The following is a 21,954-nucleotide window of genomic DNA, read 5'->3' on the forward strand; positions in this document are numbered from 1 at the left end:
TTTTGCTGGGGCCCTAGACATCGAGGGAGCACCCTGGTGGAGACATACTAACAAGATAGGAAGAATGATCTCGCCTTTACAAAATCTAGCTTCACCTGAGAAAATTAATAAAAGGAAATCTTGCCTAGCGCGGTGTCAGGAGGTCATCAGGGAAGGCGGTCATCCCCGCGTGGCGTCAACGGCAGAGCCGCATCTTGCAGCTGGACGCTACCGATCTCCCAGCAGAAGGAAGGGAGGAAGGCTTCCTTCTCCCCCGGTAACAGCTCAACCAATGGGAGACAGGCACGACGACAGCCGGCCAATGAAAAGCCACTATACTTCAAACTCCCAGGGTCCTCCAATGGACTTCTTGTTTCTAACAGCCTCCCCTCCTCCTTTCCTCTACAGAAAGAGGGGTCCTCCCCTGGGTTCCACAGACTTCCTATGGTGTTGCCGTAGCTTGCTTGCGTGGGGTTGCCATTCTCTGCTCTTCTGGAATACGCCCACTTGTGATGGCAAAATAACCGGAAGTTTTATTTTTTACCGTTAACACAGCTCGTCTCCACAAAATCTCCTCCCCTCCTCTCCCTAAATTCTAGTGAGACTGCCCTGCTTCAGGTGTTGGTATATTCTAAAAGAGAGAGCTGAAAAGTTGCATTACTACCACTCTCAGTCCAAAATCACATTTTTGGCCTGACAGGTTTCAGTTTTTGTAGACCGTGTTCCTAATGAAATTAGCCTATTTCCAGCATATTCTTTAAAGATTTTGTTTTTAAAAAAAAAAATTTTTTTTTAACGTTTATTTATTTTTGAGACAGAGACAGACAGAGCATGAACGGGGGAGGGGCAGAGAGAGAGGGAGACACAGAACTGGAAGCAGGCTCCAGGGTCTGAGCCATCAGCCCAGAGCCTGACGCGGGGCTCGAACTCACGGTCCGTGAGATCGTGACCTGAGCTGAAGTCGGAGGCTCAACTGACTGAGCCACCCAGGCGCCCCAAAGATTTTGTTTTAATATTTATTAGAGAGAGAGAGAGGGAGACACAGAATCCGAAGCAGGCTCCGGGCTCCGAGCTGTCGGCACAGGGCTCGATGCAGGCCTCGAACTCACGGACCGCGAGACCGTGACCTGAGCGGAAGTCGGACGCTTAACCGACTGAGCCCCCCAGGCGCCCCCGGCATATTCTTGTGGTTCACGGTTCTTTCTCTATTGTAGCACTAATCCCTTTTCAGTGTTACTTGTTTGATGACAGTCGTTCCCAGTGGACTCCAGCGAGCATTTGTTGATTTGACTGCAAAAATGCCAACCGTGTAATGACCAAAGAAACCTCCATGTTTGAAACCAGCAGCTTGTGATCCACCACGTTTGGATTTAGCCTCTTAGGTACAAATACGTTTCATCAGCCTATGATACGATTTCCACCCTTACCAGTCTCGTGGGTGGGATGCACTGGAGCCGTGGGGAGGTCCCTACCCAACAGCGATTGCGTTTCACTGTAATTTTCCTCCCTCAAAACTCCCTGTCCCAGTACTAAAGTTTTCGGGGAATATTTTTGGAATCTCTTCGCTTTCAAGTGATCCCTTTACAGTTTCCTCCAGGGAATTAAAGAGAACCTTTACTTACGAAATGCTTTTAGTGATTCCTCCTAAATGTAGAAGGGGGAAGTTGTGGCAAAGAGCACGTCCTCCCTCCAAGGCCCGGCACCAAGCAAGCAACTGGAGACCCTTGCGGGCTGTCTCTTATTTCAGTCCACTGTTGCTGATTCTTGACTTCCTTTGTCTTTGAGAGAGACACATGGGTGCCTACCTCATAGATACACATTCAACTTTACATCCTGCAGACATGGCTTTTCTTTTTTTACCAGCATCCACTGGACATTTCTAAAGATTACTCATATATTAGAGCCCAAAATAAAATGCCAATTAATTCGCCAAAGCAGAAACCCTATGGATATTTTTTGACCACAACACACAATGGTTTTAATGACACACACAAGCTACACACACACACACACACACACACACACACACACAAGCTAAGAGAAAATCAAAACTGTAATTACAGAGTATTAGAAATGAATGAAAATGGGAACACTTCCATATGGTCAAAGCTGAACTCAGAGGAAAAGTCATAACCTTGGATGATTTCTTTTTACCTTAGTAAGAATGAAAGTAAATACACTAAGCAAATGATTTTCAAGCAACTGGTTTAAAAGGAGAAGATAGAAAAGAAAGATATTGTCATGTACAAAAACAGTCAGAGTCAGGTGTAACCTGAGAACCTGAGTCAGTGGAGAAAATCTAAAGATGACCCACCATTTTTCTTGGAAATAGGTACTCTACTTTTCCAGGTGTATTTTCAGGATTTCAGCACATCCTGAGTTCCATGAAGACATGGAAGAAGTTCAATAGCTATTTAAACTTGCTGGTGCGATGATAAAAAAAAGTCTGCTACTTTTTTATTTTTAAAAAAAGAACTCTAAAATACGTTGCTATTATCTTGTTAATATTTCGAGGTACAGTTAAATTTCTATTGCCCAGGGGAAGATTGAGGACTATTTAAAACTCCTTACTGGAAGCTAAGAAAAACAACAACAACATGTTCTAAGGGTCAAAAACACCAGGTGTTCTACAAAACACACAACAGAATAGCAACTGGGCAAAATCTCAGAGACCGTTACAGGATATCTTTAAACCAATTTTTTTTTTTTTTCCAAGTTGTTTGTAAGGATTTTTGTTTTGTGCTAAATCTGTGGAACACACCTGCTCACTCAGTTTCCTGGGGAGACTATTTTGGGCAGTGCTGAACTTTCTTTTATTCCCAGATTTATACCAGCCTACGCCCGGATGGTCAGTCAGTCTTTGCTAAAGCTATTGGCCATGAGGAAGCTACTCTTCTTTTGAGTTTTTCACCCCCTGGGGACACAGATCCCACTTTCTCCTACTCCCTACAAACTGACTCCAGAGCTTCCATTTTTACTATGATTATGCATTTTTGCCCTTTTCAGTACTTCATAGGTATTTTCGTGAGATGTAGGAAGAGAGGGGGTATTAGGTGGACCCAATATTACATGAGAATTCACTACCATAGCATTTTCCAAACTATGTGCCTTGGAATAGTCTAGTTGATCCTAATAGGTGTTCAGTAGATCTAAATCCCCTTTTATAGATTTACTGTCAAAATTAGGCAATTAAAGGCTCTGAGAAGTCCTGAGAAAAGAAGCCTGGTTTATTTTATTTAAATCTACACTATTTGAGCACAAAATTCTTTCTTTCTTTCTTTCTTTCTTTCTTTCTTTCTTTCTTTCTTTCATTTTTGAGACAGAGAGAGACAGCATGAACAGGGGAGGGGCAGAGAGAGAGGGAGACACAGAATCGGAAGCAGGCTCCAGGTTCTGAGCCATCAGCCCAGAGCCCGACGCAGGCCTTGAACTCACAGACCGCGAGATCGTGACCTGAACTGAGGTCGGATGCTTCACCGACTGAGCCACCCAGGCGCCCCGAGCCCAAAATTCTTTTTCACAGCCGCCTGGGCCTGGCTCTAGGCTGGGGCCAACTAGTAAGTTTCCTTCCCGACTGTCTTTTCCTTGGGACAGCCAGGGACCTTGAACTGGCTTTTGGAGATCTGTGTTTTTTATTTTTGTTTGTTTTTTGTTTTTTGTGTGTGTGTGTGTGTGTGTGTGTGTGTGTGTGTGTGTTTACCTTTTAGCAATACTTGACATCAGGCTATTTATATGTACTGTGATCTTTCCACTGATTTTGTTTTCCTCCCTTTAAAAACAAAGAACAACAACAAAAAGAGGTTAGAGGGGGAGAGAGCCAAAGCATAAGAGACTGTTAAAAACTGAGAACAAACTGAGGGTTGATGGGGGGTGGGAGATGGGTATTGAGGAGGGCACCTGTTGGGATGAGCACTGGGTGTTGTATGGAAACCAATTTGACAATAAATTTCATATATTAAAAAGAAAAACAAAGAACACTAACTCTGATAATTAGTTCTGTCTCACTAGTTGCTTTAAATATGTAACCCAGATGCTGGTCTCTTATTCTTGATGGGAGTTTTGTGTGTGTGTGTGTGTGTGTGTTTAGAGCTGAGGAGGAAGGTGGTCTATGAAATCAACCCTACTCGTAGTCACTTGGACATCTACACGGGGCTCTCCTTGCAGCCCATGGCCCACACTAAAGGTGTCTCAGTTGTGCTAGTGATGGGGTTAAAAATGTTCTATTCTTTTCCTCCCAGAGTCCTGAGGAAGATTCGACCGGTTCTTCACTTCAAATTCACCACGACAGAACCCCAGTCCTTCAGCATTGGTGGTGGAGCGTAGGGCACAGTGCCAGTTAGATATGTGCCAACCCTCAGCTGGGCAGGGGGAGGAGCTGAGGGGCTACAGAGCTGTTCTCTCACACTGTGAAGACGATCCCCCCGGATCCCCCCCCTTGTTTTCCTTCATATCAGCATTTCTTCTCTGCCCCTGCCCCCTCTCCAGAGTCAGTCTCCTGAAGTCTTCACCTCGTCCCCATACCAAAACCGTGGCTCTTCTCCCCGCCATTTCTTGAGTCTGGGAAACCTTCAAGACTCTGGTAGGTCATAGCTATCCTTGTTCCTGCCATTTCCATAGACAAGCAGAAGAATAATGCCGTGGTTCCTAAAATCTGTGTGTTGGGGTGTGTGTGTGTGTGTGTGTGTGTGTGCGCGCGCGCGCGTGCACGTGTGCGAACATCTACGACAATCTGTGCCATCAGCAACATCTATCTTTTTCTCTGATATCTGCATGACTCCAGACCTTGAAGGAACACTAGAAATCCTGCATTTGGAGGGTTAGCTGCCCACCAATACTTGATGTTTGTAAAAACTTTTGGGCCTCATTTCTAACACTGGCTCAAATTACAAAGTCCCTGTTCCAGTTATCTATTTCTGTATAACAAAGCACTCCAAGACTTAGTGACTTAAAAACCACCAAAGCGTATTTATTTTGTTCATAAAGCTATCCCTCGGGCAGGCCCAGCAGGGATGTTTGCTGTTCTGTGATGTCTGGGATCTCAGCCGTAGAAACGTGTGGTCTCGCCGCTGGGCCTCTCCCACGTGGTGGCCTCAGAGTTGAATTTACATGGTGGCTTGGGGTTCCAAGGGTGAGTGTTCCCAGAGAGCAAGGCGGAAGCTGCAAGGACGTCTTGGCCTAGACTCAGACGTCATGCCACATCACTTCTGCTGTATTCTACTGGCCACAGAAGACCAGCCCTGATTCAGTGTGGGAGCGGGCTACACAAAGGCAAGGATATCCGGAGGCAGAGATCCCTGGGGGAACGCCTTGGGGGCAGGCTACAACAGCCTCCTTCTATTCAGCTTCCAAAGGCAAACTGATTTTTCAACGCAAGTTTGCCTTGTGACACCGCTATACCAAAAAGCTTCAGTGGATGTTCTACCAGAAAGAAGAGATCAGGACACATGTTTTCTATGCTCCTTCCAGCACTGTGTTGTCTTTATTAAATGGAATACAGAATTAGAGGCAGAAAGTGTTTGGACTCTGCCATTCCGTTTTAGGGAATGGCAGTCCTATTATCCACCCTGGCTCTCAGAGAACCCATCTTGTCTCGGCACACTCCGTTTTGCAGGTTGTACCGGAGAGGGAGGGAATTCTGGATGCTGGCTTTAAAGCGACAGTAAGGCATCCAAACTACTGTGAAACCAGCAGCCATCCTCTCTCAGCTCCCAACATCATGCTGAGTAGTAACAAAAGAAATAAATGGAGACTAACGATACTAGGGTTTGGGGAACAATGCTTACATGCACAAGATGCACCCACTTAAGTCTTTTAAAAACCAGTTGTTCTAACGCTTTTATTGCTCTGTAACAAAATGAATCGAGCTGACGTTGGTTCCAAGGTCACTGTGAATTGAAGTTTAACCGTATTAATGACTAAGTAATCGGATGCAAGTTCGAATGCTAGGAGGAGGCTTGCGGAGGAAGGCATCACAGTATATTGAATGCTTGTAAACATTAGTACAAGTACAGAGTAAGAGGGACTCCCCACTTGATGTTAAATAGGCCCCAAGTTCCTCTACTTTCTGAGGGATGAAGCACTAAAGGTTCTTTTCCACTTTACATCGGCTAGGGTATAATATACTGCCCTAAAGAGGAACGGATTCAGAGTTGGCTACTTTTCTCCTAAGATGCGGTTGGTTCTCCTCCTGGTTCCTGGTTCTCTACAAGCTGGGCTCAGCCTCCAAAAGGGGGTCCTATAGGATGGCCTGAGGGAAAACGCTGCCCCTAGTACAGGGGACGTGGAATGAAACAGGGCTGATCGCTGAGATTTTTTGCCCCATTCTCTTCCTCAGGCCCATCGCCTCAGGGAAATGCTTTCATAACCGGAAGGGCTGTATATTCTTCAATAAGTAGGGCTCTTTGCCCCACCTCACCCCGCGCTTCGCTCTTTGTATTTGTCGGGCCTCGTGTCCTGCTCTGTCACCTCTGTTGGTAACTAAAGCAGCAGCAGGGACTGCCTGTCGGCCACCTTTGGGCAGATCAGGTCTCTCTCGGTGGTTGGTGCCACCAGCTCAGCCCTCACACCTCAAGGGCACCCCACGACTGACTCAGAGGACAGAAGAGACAGTACAAATGCAAAGTGAGAGGGGCTGAGAGGAGCCCTAGGACGCTGGGGGCTGGGAAGCAGGACTTCCTGATGCAGAGACTGCAAACGTGGTGACATGGATGGGCCGGGACTGGGGACACAGGTCTGGAATCAGAATCACACTTGGCTATAGGGATCTGAGCCTTGCACAGGGCCCATACCACAAGCCGGAGCACACTCCAGCGGGCTAACTTACATCACATGGACGGGGACTGAGGTGAATCCTCAGGGACAGTTGTGGCTACTGCCCCACCGCCACCGCCACCGCCACCTGCAAAGTGCTCAGCTCAGCCTCGCCCCCACCTTGGGCAGCCCGGCAATGCTGTGAGATGGGCCCTCTGTCCTGTGGCTGGGACTCCAGTCTCAGATCCGTGAGTCTTGTCTCACTGTTTCCCGGGTGTAGGGTCAGCGCGACAGCTCCTCTGTGTGGACACAGTGTGAGATGAGGCATCGCGGCGAAGCCCATCCACTGCAAAAGCAGGGGGGCCAGCAATCAGATGTTTTCTAGGACATCCAGGGGGACGAGGCCCCTCTTCTTTCCACTGAGGACTCTGATAAAGCCATCCTGCTCTTCTTCAGAGGTCACGCAGATCTGAATGCCAAGGAAGAAAACACCAAAGGGTCAGCAAGGAAGAAGCTAGAAGCTACTATGGCTTGAATCGCTGCAGACTGAGGCCAGGAGCACCAAACTGGAAAAGGGAGAGGAGTTTCAGGGAGTGGGACTGGCTCTGTAAGAAAAAGGTTGAATAGGGGCGCCTGGGTGGCGCAGTCGGTTAAGCGTCCGACTTCAGCCAGGTCACGATCTCGCGGTCCGTGAGTTCGAGCCCCGCGTCAGGCTCTGGGCTGATGGCTCGGAGCCTGGAGCCTGTTTCCGATTCTGTGTCTCCCTCTCTCTCTGCCCCTCCCCCGTTCATGCTCTGTCTCTCTCTGTCCCAAAAATAAAAATAAAAAACGTTGAAAACATAAAAAAAAAAAAAAAAAAAAAAAAAAAAAAAAAAAAAAGAAAAAGGTTGAATAAATATTAGGCAGATCCTGGCTTTGGAACTATGCCCAGGCGTCATATGTTTTCTGAGATTCAGCTTTATGAACGAAGATCAATAAAATGGAATTAATCATACTGTGTCCCTCTGAAGAGTCACTACGAGGACAGAATGAAATAATGCTTCCTATAGAGCCTAGTGGGTGCCATGCAATGAGTCCTCAAAACGTTTTAAAGATCCAAACAAATAGCTACCATTCAGCAGGACTCTGGTCATGTGCTTGGAAATTTATATACGTTGTATCAGAAAATCCAAAGAAGCTATTCCATTCTTGGCCCCAAGCAAAGAAAAGAGACGCTAATGTCTCCCCTAGTCCACCTGTGCCGGACTTAACAAGAAGGTGCTTAAAATCCATTTGGGTATTCTTGTCACTTACCACTGCCAGGCCACCAAACGGCATGAAGGGTGGGTGTGGTCAGAGGTACAGAAGAGGCTTTGAAAACGAGCCTTTGGTGTGCTGTGAGTTCACCCAGTCGACCTGCTTCTGTGGGTGGCAGGTTATGTCTTAGGCTGGATTCCCCAGAAACAGAGCCTGAGATAGGAGTCCTCGTGAAGGGACTTGTTGAGCGTGTGCCCTCGGGAGGTGGGAAGCGAGGGAAGCATGGCGGTCAGTGGAAGGAGCTGAGCAAAGGTGAGGTCTCAGCTGGAGGCGAGCCTGAGCCCGATCCCGCAGGGAGCTCTGGAGCATGAAGCGCACCACAGAGCGGACCCACCTTGAGGCAGGGGGTCCGGTCTTCTGGGCCCTGTGTGTCAGTCGTTGGCCACTGGCCGACGTGGGCTGTGAGAGATGCAACCTATCAGGCCAGGCAGCTCTTGTTCCACGAAGGGGGATTAGCTGGACAAAGGGCAGCTGTGAGATACTAGCCGACACAGCCACCGGGAGATAGGTGCACCCACCTAGAGAAGGGGACGTGGGCAGGGCCCCAGTAGAGACCCCTTCACATGGAAGGACAGGCATTAACAGGCCACTTAAAGAGCTCATATGTGACTCCTGGGGCTTGGGACACACAACAGGCTGGTATCTGGTTCATGTTTCAGAAACTTGCTGTGTGATAAGCTTGCCTGGAAAGAGGCTCAGACAGGAGTTAATTTAACAGAAGATGTGTTGACTGTTTCACGAAGGCCAGAGGTGATCTGTGAGAAAGGAATAGCCCAGGGGCCATGTTAGATCCTACTAGAGCCTGATGGGGTAAGAAGATGGCGCCGAAGGCGAAGAAGGAAGCCCCTGCCCCGCCCAAAGCCGAAGCCAAAGCAAAGGCTTTGAAGGCCAAGAAAGCAGTGCTGAAAGGCGTCCACAGTCATAAAAAAAAGAAGATCCGTACGTCACCTACATTCCGACGGCCCAAGACGCTGCGTCTCCGAAGACAGCCCAAATATCCTCGAAAGAGCGCCCCCAGGAGAAACAAGCTTGAACACTATGCCATCATCAAGTTCCCCCTGACTACAGAGTCGGCCATGAAGAAAATAGAAGACAACAACACTCTTGTGTTCATTGTGGATGTCAAGGCCAACAAGCACCAGATCAAACAGGCCGTGAAGAAACTCTATGACATTGATGTGGCCAAGGTCAACACTCTGATCAGGCCCGATGGAGAAAAGAAAGCATATGTTCGACTGGCTCCTGACTATGATGCTTTGGATGTTGCCAACAAAATTGGGATCATCTAAACTGAGTCCAGCTGGCTAAATCTAAATATAAATTTTTTCAACGTAAAAAAAAAAAAAAAAAAAAAAAAAAAAAAAAAAACCTGAAACCCTGACCCCTGAAAGGAGGGTGAACCACCTGATTTCCAAAAACTAAGGCCTGTCATTGCCCATGACAGAAACATTGCAGGCAGGAGACCCTAGGGATGGGCAGGGAGTATATGTCTTAAAAGAACCCATTAAAAATGCCCTGAGGGCAGGATTTACCATTAAAACCCATCAAAGACGGAGTTTTCTTCCTTCTTGACATATGTCCCAAATTCGACAACCTTTACTATTAGTCTAAGCAATCTGCATCAACATCTGCTTCCTCATGCAGATTTGTTCTAGATGCTTATTTTAAAAATTGAGTTTATAGTTTGAAATAGTTAAATAAAGGAATCAAACCTGAAAACAATTTACTGGCACACACACACACAGATGTTATATCATGGTGATGTCTAATAGGGAGAACCCTGGAAAAGGAATCAGAAAACTGAAATTCTGGCCAGAGCTAAGAGCCTTACACCATTACCCCATGCCTGAGAACATACCAAAAATGACTGCAGTTTGGGTCTCTGTTAGCTTTCTGGGTCGGTTTCTGAGTTTTCTGTTATTTACATTAGCAGTCAATTTCAGTCTCTCCAGCAAAATCCCACTGTGTGTCTGTACACACTACCTTTAATTTTCCTTCTCTCTCCCGAGATTTCAGCGTGGAAGCGAAACATGGTTTGGTAGAGGCAATGGAAGAGTGGTCTGAGGGGGTCTCAAAAAGTAGGGAGGCCTAGAAGCACCAATGTTCATGCTTTGTTGCATGTATGGACTTGTTTTGCACCTCCTAATTGGCACCCCTACAGTGATTTGATCTGGGGAGACGTTCCAAAGGAAGAGGAGTTCTGTACCCACCATGCCCTCCTTGGACAGTCTTGGGAGCAGACAATGGGTAAACAGAGGAGGAAGCTAAAGGAAGTTGAAAAAAGATGAACAGAAATGGTTGAAAATAGGCTTCAGTGGTTTGTACTCTTCCCAGAAATGAAGGGTCTAGAATTTAAAATTCTGGTGGTACAAATAACATAACTCGCCACGCTTGAGAACCTACCATTTTAGGAAGCAGTAACCGGGCTGGAAGCATTGCATTTCGAGGTAGAATGGAAAGATGAGCCCAGAAGATTATGGGTAGAGAAGGGCAGGAGGTGAGGGAGAACCACAGCAACTCCTTTGGTTCGGAGGGCCATGAAGAGGGTGCCCAACTTGTCTTGGTTTGCCAGGGACTTTCTCAATCTTTTCACTGAAAGTCCTACATCGCAGGAAATTCGTCAGTCCCAGAGACCAAGTAGGGCTGTTGATTATTCCAGCAAGTGTTTTCTTGGTCAGGCCACGTGAAAGATACCCCACTTCCTGTATTCATTCATTCATTCATTCATTCATTCAAGTTTTTATTGAGTGCCTACTATGTAATAGATACCACTCCAGAAACTTGGAAACTGGTGAAAAAAGGGCAGATCCCTGCTCTCCTGGAGCTTATTGGGCAGAACTAGGGGACAGATATTTCACTGAGTAATTACACATGTCATGAGCACATTGCTGAATGAATTAATTCCTCACTCATGGGGAAAGGGGTGCTGATGTGAGTATCTATGGCAATCTGATCTGGCCGAGGGGGTAAGAAAGACCTCCCTAAAGAAGAGGCCTTTAAGCAAAGATAGCAAGGTGAAAACGAGGGGGAAAAAGTAGGAGATGAACATATTTCAGTATCAAGGGAGTGTGGCACTTTGGAGGTGGGGAATCTGTGGGAAAAAGTCAGAGAGGCTGGAGGGGCCAAGAACGTGCAGGAACGCAAGCACTACTGAGCCCAGCGGATGCCCTTAGCTGACCTTCTGACTTCTCCCATTGACAGGAACTGGGGGACTGGCCAACCACTAAAACCATTGCCGGCAATGATCAATTCAGTTAGGATTCACCTGTGCCATGGAAGGTACCAAACAAAGCATTTATACTTTCTTGGGGGTAGTTTTCAAATTTTCTCCACAATAAATGCGTTTCAGTTTTGTAATCTAAAAATAATTTACCTATCTGTCTTGAAAGCTTTGACGAAAATGCAAAGAATCAATAAAAGTAGTTTTACGGGGATGGCAGAACTTTGGATGAATTTAATGCAATACTGTTATGGTATTTAAAGTTGATTTCATGAGGGTATTTTTTAAATTTCAAAAATGCAGAAAACACACTTTGGCATGTTCGCAACATAAGGATAACTTGATTCTATTTGGAAACAAGAGCTCTGCGAAAAAATAATAGAATTATGAGACAAATTAACCCCAGAGGCAGAAATGCGATGCAATCAGAGATGCATTGCATTATTTTTAGAATCGAATTCCTTCTATTTGAAATTTGACACCTAAAATAATGGGAGGCCACAAAAGTGGAGCCAAAATTTCAAAAAATCCTTCTCAATAACAGATTTTTAAAATGTAAATTTTCTTTCAAGTGGCTGACATTTTTCCGAAATTGGTTGCCATGCTGATGACAAAGATCGAAAACGGAAAATCGTGCGGGGCTAACGAGCCCTCGGTGCCTTTTGCTGACCCGTCTGGAACTGGAATCCATTACGTCCACATGCCTTCCACTTGGCATTGTCACAGCCACGGTGTCCTTTGGTTGTCACAGGACCACTGCAGGACGTCAAGGTGAGGTCATGGAAATGAAGGTCGTGCTCTCACTTCAGCTTTGATCCTGGGGCCTTTGTAAAGGGATTCCCTGCCTTTACCCTGAGAAGTTCTGCTTCACCAGGTCTGGAATGGAGTCCAGGAGTCTGTATTTTCAACCACCTCCCAGGTGATTAGAATTCAGGTGGTGCAAAGACCACACTCCCAGAAACACCAGGCTGGGCAAATATCAGGGGTCATGGAACTTTTTAAGAGGGCTATAGGCAGGGGCACCTGGGTGGCTCAGTTGGTTAAGCGTCTGACTGGGTTTCAGCTCAGGTCATGATCTCACGGTTCGTGAGCTTGAGCCCCAAGTCGGGCACTGCGCTGACATCATAGAGCCTGAGTGACATTCTCTCTCTCTGCCCCTCCCCTGCACACACACACACACACACACGCACTCTCTAAATAAATAAATAAATAAATAAATAAATAAATAAATGAATAAATAAACTTAAATTTTTTTTTAAAGGATTATGAGCAAATCCAGTTTGTTCCTGTTTCAGCCCGTGTTGTGTCTTCAGCATGTCTAACTGAAGAGGTTGGATTGTTTGTCTCACCTCTGCCCATCCTGGAAGATGGTCAGTTCAACCACAAAGAGTCCAGAATGCAGGTGTGAGCCCATTCCCCGAAAACACAATTTGGGGGACGAAGGCCAAGGAGTTGGTAGGAGTCGTTGAGCTGATGTTCTGCCTCTGGAAATGGATCAACTTGAGCAAGTTTTAATTTGCCTTCTGATTTCACTGACTTGTATGTTAATAAAACAAAAACAACATTTACTTTCAAGTGGGGAAGCGCAAGAATATTCTGAGGAAGAAAATCAAGCATGCTAGCAAAATTATTTAGTAACACTTTGCCAATAATGAATGAATATCCTTCTCAAATTTATTTCATTCAAAAGACTTTCCAAGCTTTTGGACCAGGGAGGATATAATTTGGTGAATTTGGAGAACTTTGAGGCATTGGCATGGAGCCCAGCGGGAAAGTAGGCGTTTGCTTTGGGGGGGGGTGTGGCATTAGAGATGGGGTCTCGGTTTGACAAGGATGATTCCATTGCCTGGAATGACCCAGCAGGGCACTCGTATGAGCAAGAATTTGTTTTCAAGGGGCTCTCTGGTCCTAGGACACCTGCCTTTTTGACATTTGCTTTCCTTGGGAGCCAAACTACGCAAATGGTGCTGTCCTGTTCCGAGGTTGGTCTACATGGTCCAGGGCAGATGACGCCATGGAAAGTATGGGCTTAGAATGTGCAGATCTATGCTTAAGTTCCATTCTGGCTACTTACCAGGTTTTTGCCCCCTTGAGCAAGGCAAAATCTTCCATGAGCTTTTGTTTGGGATCTCAAGTAAAATGCTGTAGGTATATATACTTTATAAATACATATGTATGACATAATTAAATAATAAGCAATAATAATCATGATACTTATAATAATTATCATTGTGACAATGTCTAAGACTGTATTAATTTATTCTTTCCTTCTCTCTGAACGGGGGGCTGGAGCTAAATATTTTTCTTTTAAATAGCCATAAAGAAAAGGTAAATCATTATTTCTTGAGGGTGTATTTGTTAGTTTGAAAACGATCAAGTATTTCGATCTATGTGTGGCATATAAAATTGCTGATCAAATTAGGAAAACCGATTTTAAAAAATTATAAATCAGATATAATTACGAAGTAATGACTGATTTTTTTTTAATGGGAGTTAGAAACTATCTTTTCAGGCAATTCCAAAAATGACATTCAAGATGTGTTTTGGGCAATTATTGAACAGGGATAGTATTAGAGCTATTAACGTGTTTTTCTTTTTGTACTTCTTTGTAGAGTGGGCCTCATCATTTCCAACCAGAGGTTTAATTGCCTCAGGAGATATTAGAATTACCATACCAACAATGGAGACAAAAGAGAGGCAAGGTATTGATTTCCAAAATTGGAAATTAGAGTCAATTGTGAGACTCTATTAGGAAATAGAAGAAATTTCTCTGGTCTGATTTTTTCGGATCATCTCCAAATACACCAAGAGCAAACTTGGAGGTCTTAGCATATTATTTTGCTCTGTAGCAAGGATACAGGATATGACATGAAGGAAGTTGGAGTCAGAGAAGAAGGGGCGGTAGGAAGCCCCCTCTCTCGGCTGGAAGAAGGCCAAGAAAGGCAGAGTTAGGACAAAGAGCTGAGCCGTGTGTGTCTTCTCCCTTTGTGTCTGTCAACATTCCAGAAGTGAGATGGGAGAGGAAGAAGCAAGGAGCCTGAAGACATACAGGTACAAGGCGTTCGTGCCTTACTTCTCAGGAAATCAACGGTATCACAGTGAACCCCAAGTTCAACATGGCACAAGAGCAAGACGGCACCAGACACCTCTAGATTAGATGTAGGGAGATATTCGGGCACTGGTGAGAGCTAGTCCCTGGTTACCTACGTCCTGACCGTTTTATGCAGCCATGTGAAGGTGTCTTGCATTCCAGTGAAAAGGCAGGAGCTTGGAGTCTGGACAAGTAGACATCACTGAGAAGGGTCTTCGTGACTGGAGGCAAATGCAATGAACTGTGGAACGCGTCAGCGGGGAACAGCAATGTATTCCCAAGAGACTGCGAACCATGCATCGGTGGAGACCAGCAAAAAACCCAAACTGGACTGGAGCAGGGGTCCACCTCAGAGACGAGTGGTCCTCAGAGAAAAGCACCAGGACCAGAGTCCTTACTCTGCTGCTACGATGTTATGTGTATTTCCTTTTGTGAACAGACCCCACCAGCTGAACTTGCTAACATTCTGGTTTTGCGGGCTTAGACCCTACACACTACACAATTATCACTGGCGCGTCTGTATCTTTCCTCAAAGTGAATACTTTGAATATGACTGCGTTCATTGAGATTTATGTTTGTTAGTGACTGTGACTCTGTTTTGGTCCTACCTGCTACGTGCGTGTATGCTGTACTCACCTGATTCTCTTTCAGTGTCATCTGCCCCTGTTCCTTACACCCAAGGAAGGTCCTAACACATCTAAAAATCTTCTCATTTTGTTGTACTCTCTGAACAAAGTTGGCCGGAAAGAAGCCAATCCTGTCTTGAATTTTTCCCTGAAAGGAAAAAGGAGGCATGCATCCACAACTGTAACATCTGTCGTAATTATAGTTACCAGATAGTTACCAAATAAATAAATTTCTCTTTCTTTCAAAGAAAGAGAAATACTTACTTTCCACCAATCTTCATTGGTGTCTTCTAGAAGAGTAATCATGTCTCCTGGCCTATGATGAAGACAGAATGAGTTGAGGGAGGAAGGAGAGGAGGGACCAAAAGAAAAAAAAAGATGATTACTTTAGAGTCAGAAGCAGTAGTTTGGTGTTTATACAAATAATCCTAAAATAAACAGAAGTGAAATAATTATGACATTTGACCAGTTCTTTCCACCCATAAAAATAGTTTTGTTATATATTCAAAGTAAGTGTTATTTCTGCGCTGTATTTAAAATTTTTTTTAATGTTTTATTTATTTTTTGAGAGACAGAGAGAGAGCATGAGTGGAGGAGGGGCAGAGAGAGAGGGAGACACAGAATCTGAAACGGGCTCCAGGCTCCAGGCTGTCAGCACAAGGCCCGATGCGGGGCTCGAACCCACAAACCGCACTGCACGATCACGACCTGAGCCGAAGTCGGGTGTCACCCAGGTGCCCTCTCTGTGCCGTATTAAAAAAAAAAAAAGATTAGCTCTATTTTTACATACAGATAAGGGTTCTTTATTATTCTTTTAGAAAAATTTCCTTTTCATATTTGCCACTTTGTTATGGATGTGACATTATAATAGATCTTTCTGAGGATATTACTATGTTTTTAAAACGATGTTTCTTTCCTTTATTGAATTCTTTGTTTCCTCTAGAATTGGTTGGCCTCGTCTTTATTTTACGGCTTCTCTTTCCTGTCGAGATTCTCTCCAACATCGTGTCCCTTGGCTGTTCCTTTACGTTAATGGCTGACGACAGAGGCAGACGGGTGTGGACCGCTGGGCGAGCTTCTCTACTACTACTGCCTCTGTGTCTGCACTGGGTCTCTCTCCCAAGTGCAAGAGCTAATTCCAGGCTCTGTTTAAGCAAGCAGAGTGCATCGACTGGGGTGTCTCACTTTTGGACGCTCGAAAATACAGGAGGCAAGCGGTCTGGGGCCTCCTACCAGTACCCCCATGGCTACAATAGGAGGACTCTCTTAACCCTGTTGAGGGAGACGTCAGTTTATTCGCCCGTTAAGTACAGCCGCCTTTTCCTTCCCTCCTCCTGCTCTCTAGGAAGTCTGGAGTCTAGAGTTCATCTAAACACAGCTCCTTTTCTCCCTTCTGTGAGACTTCTGTGCTCACACAGGAGCCCTCCCTAGGCCTGGGTTCTCTTTCTTTTGAGTACAGGTACTCCTCGATTTTGGCTTCAAATGCTAGTCGTTATAAGCAGTGACGGGGTGTCGGCTGGGGGTCCCGTATCAGTTACATATTGCCGTGACAACGCTGTGTAACACACTGCCACAAAACCTCAGTGGCTCCCTCGCGTGCCCGGGGGGCGGCAGGCTGTTGGCTAGGTTGACCGGGGGAGACGTCGCCCTATTTCCGGTTTCTCACACCCCACGAGGCCAATCCGGACTTTCGTGACAGTGCCAGAATATCAAGAGCGGCAAATGGAAACATGCAGAAACACATTAAGGGCCTCTCAGGCCGGACTGGGAACTGACATACGGTTACTCCTGCCTCACTTTATTGGGGAAAGTACGTTATAAGGCCAGTCCAGATTCAAGGGATGGCAGACAGATGCACCTTCTGTGGTGATGGAAACTGTGAAGCGTCACGGCCAAGGGCACGAGTACAGGAATTGGGGTCATGAATGCGATCAAGTCATTGGACACAGACAGCCTCGTGTTCTTCGGTGAATCTGCTGTGAGTTCAGCGTCTCCTTGGAAGTGTCCCTACATCTAAAGTCATTCTTTCCTGAGCACTGTGGTCTCCAGGCATCTTCTCTCTTCTCACTTCTATGTGCTGCATTTTGCCAGGAAAGTCTCCAAATCTGGGGGTCTCTGATAGTATTATTTCTTGTTTTCTAGTACCATTATGGATGTATTCTTAATATATATATATATGCACATGTATATGTATATACATGCACATGTGTATATATACGTATATATGTGTGTATATACACATATATATTCTGACATTTCAAGCAATATATATATATACATATATATGCATATGTATATATATGTACATGTATATATATGTATACATATATATGTATATATGCATATTTATATGCATATGTATATGTATATATATGTACATGTATATATATACGTATATATGTGTGTGTATATATATATATATATATATTCTGACATTTCAAGCAATATATATGCATATAAATATGTATATATATGCATATATATGCATATGTATATGTATATATATGTATATGTATATATATACGTATATATGTGTGTATATACATATATATATTCTGACATTTCAAGCAATATATATGCATATAAATATGCATATATATGCATATATATGCATATGTATATGTATATATATGTACATGTATATATATACGTATATATGTGTGTATATATATATATTCTGACATTTCAAGCAATATATATGCATATAAATATGTATATATATGCATATATATGCATATGTATATGTATATATATGTATATGTATATATATACGTATATATGTGTGTATATACATATATATATTCTGACATTTCAAGCAATATATATGCATATAAATATGCATATATATGCATATATATGCATATGTATATGTATATATATGTACATGTATATATATACGTATATATGTGTGTATATACATATATATATATATTCTGCCATTTCAAGCAATATATATGCATATAAATATGTATACATATGCATATATATGCATATGTACATGTATATATGTACATGTATATATATACGTATATATGTGTCTATATGCATATATATATTCTGACATTTCTAGCAATATATATGCATATAAATATGCATATATATGCATATATATGCATATGTATATGTATATATATGTACATGTATATTTATACGTATATATGTGTGTATATACATATACATATATATTCTGCCATTTCAAGCAATATATATGCATATAAATATGTATATATATGCATATATATGCATATGTATATGTATATATATGTACATGTATATTTATACGTATATATGTGTGTATATACATATATATATATATATTCTGCCATTTCAAGGGACTGGAGCAGGAGGGGAAGCAGGGCCGTGTGCTCGTCTTGCCATTCCGATTCAATCTCCTCTGCTGTCATTTTCAATTCTCGGTTAATATCTGTCTTTAATGTCTGTAGAGGGGATTCCTACAGCCCTTGTTGCACCTGAAGCGTCAGACACAGAGGCGTTTTGGAATCTCACGAGTCACAGATTCGTGCTGATGCCACGGAAAGCGACGTGGTTGAAAATCACTCTTTTCCCAGGTGAGGGATTTAATTAAGCAGCAAGGATGGAAGTTGATGTAGAACAATCTTTCCAGCTCCAGCAGATTTTACTCAACCTAAGAACCTAGGGAACCACGAGTTGTTGATGGTCTGGGAGAAAGTGTTAAGGAGGGGATAATGCTGGAGACTGGGGGGGAGGCGTTGCAGTTGATAGTTTTGATGCAGCTTTACAGCCTGGAGACGGACACGCTCTTTCCCATGCCCAGAGGTGGGCAGTCCCTGAGCGTAGGACCCGTGTTAACGAACCCACATACTAGGATGAGGCACTCGCTGGAATCCAAGCCGTAATTTCATGAGCAATACCAGACACATTCTTGAGAGTGATGTGGATTCTGTCTCATCTTATAAAAGCACCGTCAGGATCAGAAAACTGCCTGGTGAGGGAGAAGGGGCACACTCAACTCTTCATTCCTTTTTTGTTGTCCTTGTTGTTTACCCACCCATTCCACGAATATTCCAGAAGGCCGACTCTGAAAGAGCCGTTTTACTAGGCACAGGGCGTGGAGGAAACCGGGGGACCCCGGCTGCTGGCCTTACCTAAGCTGCCCCTCCAGCTTGGGTCTGCTGTCCCCCTGAATCCCAGCTGCAAGCCCAGTGGCCCTGGGGTCAGCCCTCTGCTGTTAATTGTGACTTCTCTGCTCAGCCTGTTCTCGATTCACTTCTCTCCTCCTTCCCCCACCATGGTGGCGGTGCGTGATGTCTGGCCACCAGGGAGCTCAGTCCAAAGATTCTGCCCACTCGCTGCACATAGAGAGGGCGCTTCCAGGGTTCCTGGAGGAATGGAGGCCTGGCGCCCCAAGTCCCCCTCTCCCCCGCTTGCTCTCGGGATGGACACTGCCCGTGCGCGACCCTCCAGCCGGCTTCATGCTGCCGTGGCCGAGCAGGCCCAGAGATTTTCTACTTTAACTCTCTTTATTTCCAAATTCTTGAGGATGAACTTGTCAGGCCCCCAAATATTTAAAACAAAACAAAACAAAACAAAAAACTCCCTTTGTTTAATTCAATCAGAGCTTCCTGAATTCAGGTCAGCGTTGCGCTGCACCGTAATCGGGAATTACACACGTGCAAAATACAATGCGATTCATAAACAACAAAGGCATCAGCTTCCTCTTTGGTGCAGACTGATCAGAGCACCGCAACTGGTCTTTTCTTTTTGTCTGCTCAGTAAAATTGGGCTTGGACCCAGAGGAAGGCCTTTGGGTTGGTTTTTGGAAAGTCTTTTTAAGTGTCTTTTTTTTTTTTTTTTTTTTTTGAGGTGGGGAGAAGCAGAGGGAGAGAGAGAGAATCCTTCGTTTTCTTTTTAAGTTCACCTGTTTATTTTTGAGAGAGAGCATGAGCAGGGGAGGGGTAGAGAGAGAGGGGGAGACAGAGAATCCCAAGCAGGCTCCACGCTGTCAGCTCAGAGCCCGATACGGGGTTTGATCGCAAGAACGTGGAGATCGTGACCTGAGCCGAAATTCAGGGTCAGATGCTTAACTGACTGAGTCACCCAGGTGCCCCTGGAAAGTCTTGACACGATGAAGGAACCGTGGGCTACCAGCAAGAGTAGGAACAGAGTCATAGCAGCTAACTGTAGAACTCTGACTCAGCGGAGAGGGGACAGCGTTGACCTGCGAGTGTGTGTGTCTGCGTCTGTGCACGGGAACTGCATGGGTGCCGTCTGTTCATTTTCAGCCACCCTCTGCCTCCCTCATTTCCCAGTTTTGCACTCGGACACAGGAAGCCTTCTCTTCCACGACCAGGTAACTGGTTTCAGGACTTAGAGGGCCCAGTGTCACAGGGTGTGGACGAGGTCAGCTGAGCTCAGTCAGCTTCAGGGACATCTTCTGCAAGGTGGTAGGGACACGGCTTGGTCTTCTAGGGGTGGGCTTCTGGAGGGTGGAGGGAGAGTTGTCCTGAGGCGCCCCCTGCCACGTCTCTCCATTTCCCGCGTGGAGCTCAGATTCCCAGCGGTACAGACACAGACACCCTCCTGATGAGGACACCGCATTTGGGAAGCCCCTTCTCCATGGTCTCAGACAACCTGAGATCTCAGACTGGCCCTCCACTAGGGCCCTCTTTGTTTTCACAGTGTTTTGGATATACCGCATATTTTGGAATGCAAAGGACATTGGTCTTCCTTTACCCCTCTAGCTCTGCCAACTGAGCCAAAGGAAATTATAGGACATCCCAGTAGTTTTTGAATGCCTGTGACACGGTAGGTTTGGGGCGTGTGTTGAATGGACAAAATGAAAAGATTTTGCTAAGCACTGGTTTCCTCATCTTAATATTTTATCTCTTAAAATACTAGTACGTATCTCATCAATATTTTTGAGGATTAGGTGAGGTAATCCTTGTACAGCACGTTTAGCCAAGCCCACAACAGATGGTAGCTGGTATTGTTGTTAAGGCATAGTTACTGCCCTCAAGATGCTGATACTCTTTTTTCTTTTTTAATAGTAAAGAAATTTTAGGGGAGCCTGGGTGGCTCGGTTGGTTAAGTGTCTGACTCTTGATTTTGACTCAGGTCATGATCTTACAGTTTGCGGGTTTGAGCCCTGCACTGGGCTCCGTGGGGACAGCGCAGAGCCTGCTTGGGATTCTCTCTCCCTCTCTCTCTCTGCCTCTCCCCCATTTGCTCTCTCTACCCCTCTCTCGAAATAAATGAATAAACTTAAAAAAGAGCTAAGAGATTTTACTCTAGGAAGATGCTGGTACTCTTAAGGGGGAAAGAAAGACATAAGGTGGTAATTTACAACAAAGTGTCGTCACCGGACAAGAAGAAATACGCTGGGGCAGGGGAGGGGGACAGACAAGTGCGGAAATGACCCCAAGCAAAAACCCCAATACAGAGGTTTCATTGAGACTCAGCTACCTCAATTATATTTATATAACTACCCACTATACGTCACCAATACAGAATGAACTATATTTACTTCGCAAAGCTGCTGTGCGGATTCATCGCTAAGGCATATGTGCTGGTCTTTAGCGCTGACCGACACACGATAAGGGCTTACACATTCTAATTTCTTCCTAAAAGTGTAACTTTTTCACTTGGAAATTAGAAGATCTAATGATTATTACCTCTTAAATGAGTGCTCCCTTAGGTTCTTGGCAGGGACCGTTGGTTCATGAAATCATCTTTGGCCTCTTAAGTGGCTTCAGTATGATTCAGAGCTTTGAAAAAGCTTTTCTCTCTCTTTACATCTCTCCATCCCTCTTGCCCTCCGCCCTGCGTAGTGACCAGAAATGTGGCCAGGGCTGGGGGCTAGAGCTCGTATCGAGGTGCCCAGGGGCCGATGGCAATGGAGGTGTGGGAATAGTGCGGGAGGACAGTCAACTAGTCTGGCGAGGGACAGTGGGTTCAGTGAATGAAGCAGGTGTGGCCAGCTCAATCTGCACACAAGTAAGAAGGTTCACAGA

At 44.9% G+C, this 21,954-nt stretch overlaps 2 protein-coding genes across 3 annotated transcripts in view; one reads left to right on the forward strand and one right to left on the reverse strand.

Moving 5' to 3' along the window:
* Window positions 1–5,000: 5,000 nt before the first annotated feature.
* The window catches only part of STAC (SH3 and cysteine rich domain), a 140,725-nt gene continuing 123,771 nt past the window's right edge, over window positions 5,001–21,954 (reverse strand). For both annotated transcript variants that reach the window (XM_042956079.1, XM_042956078.1), the window contains exons 9-11: window positions 15,227–15,278; window positions 14,973–15,110; window positions 5,001–7,198 (exon numbers count right to left, since the gene is read on the reverse strand). In XM_042956079.1, the coding sequence (XP_042812013.1) occupies window positions 7,100–7,198; window positions 14,973–15,110; window positions 15,227–15,278 (289 nt within the window). In that variant the 3' untranslated portion in view covers window positions 5,001–7,099. The remainder of the gene's footprint in view (window positions 7,199–14,972; window positions 15,111–15,226; window positions 15,279–21,954) is intronic.
* LOC122230302 (60S ribosomal protein L23a-like) lies at window positions 8,844–9,356 on the forward strand. The gene has a single exon (XM_042956080.1). It carries the CDS (start codon window positions 8,844–8,846, stop codon window positions 9,312–9,314), a length of 471 nt encoding a protein of 156 aa, XP_042812014.1. The 3' UTR covers window positions 9,315–9,356.

This window comes from Panthera leo, chromosome C2, assembly GCF_018350215.1.
Source record: "Panthera leo isolate Ple1 chromosome C2, P.leo_Ple1_pat1.1, whole genome shotgun sequence".
Lineage (NCBI taxonomy): Eukaryota > Metazoa > Chordata > Mammalia > Carnivora > Felidae > Panthera > Panthera leo.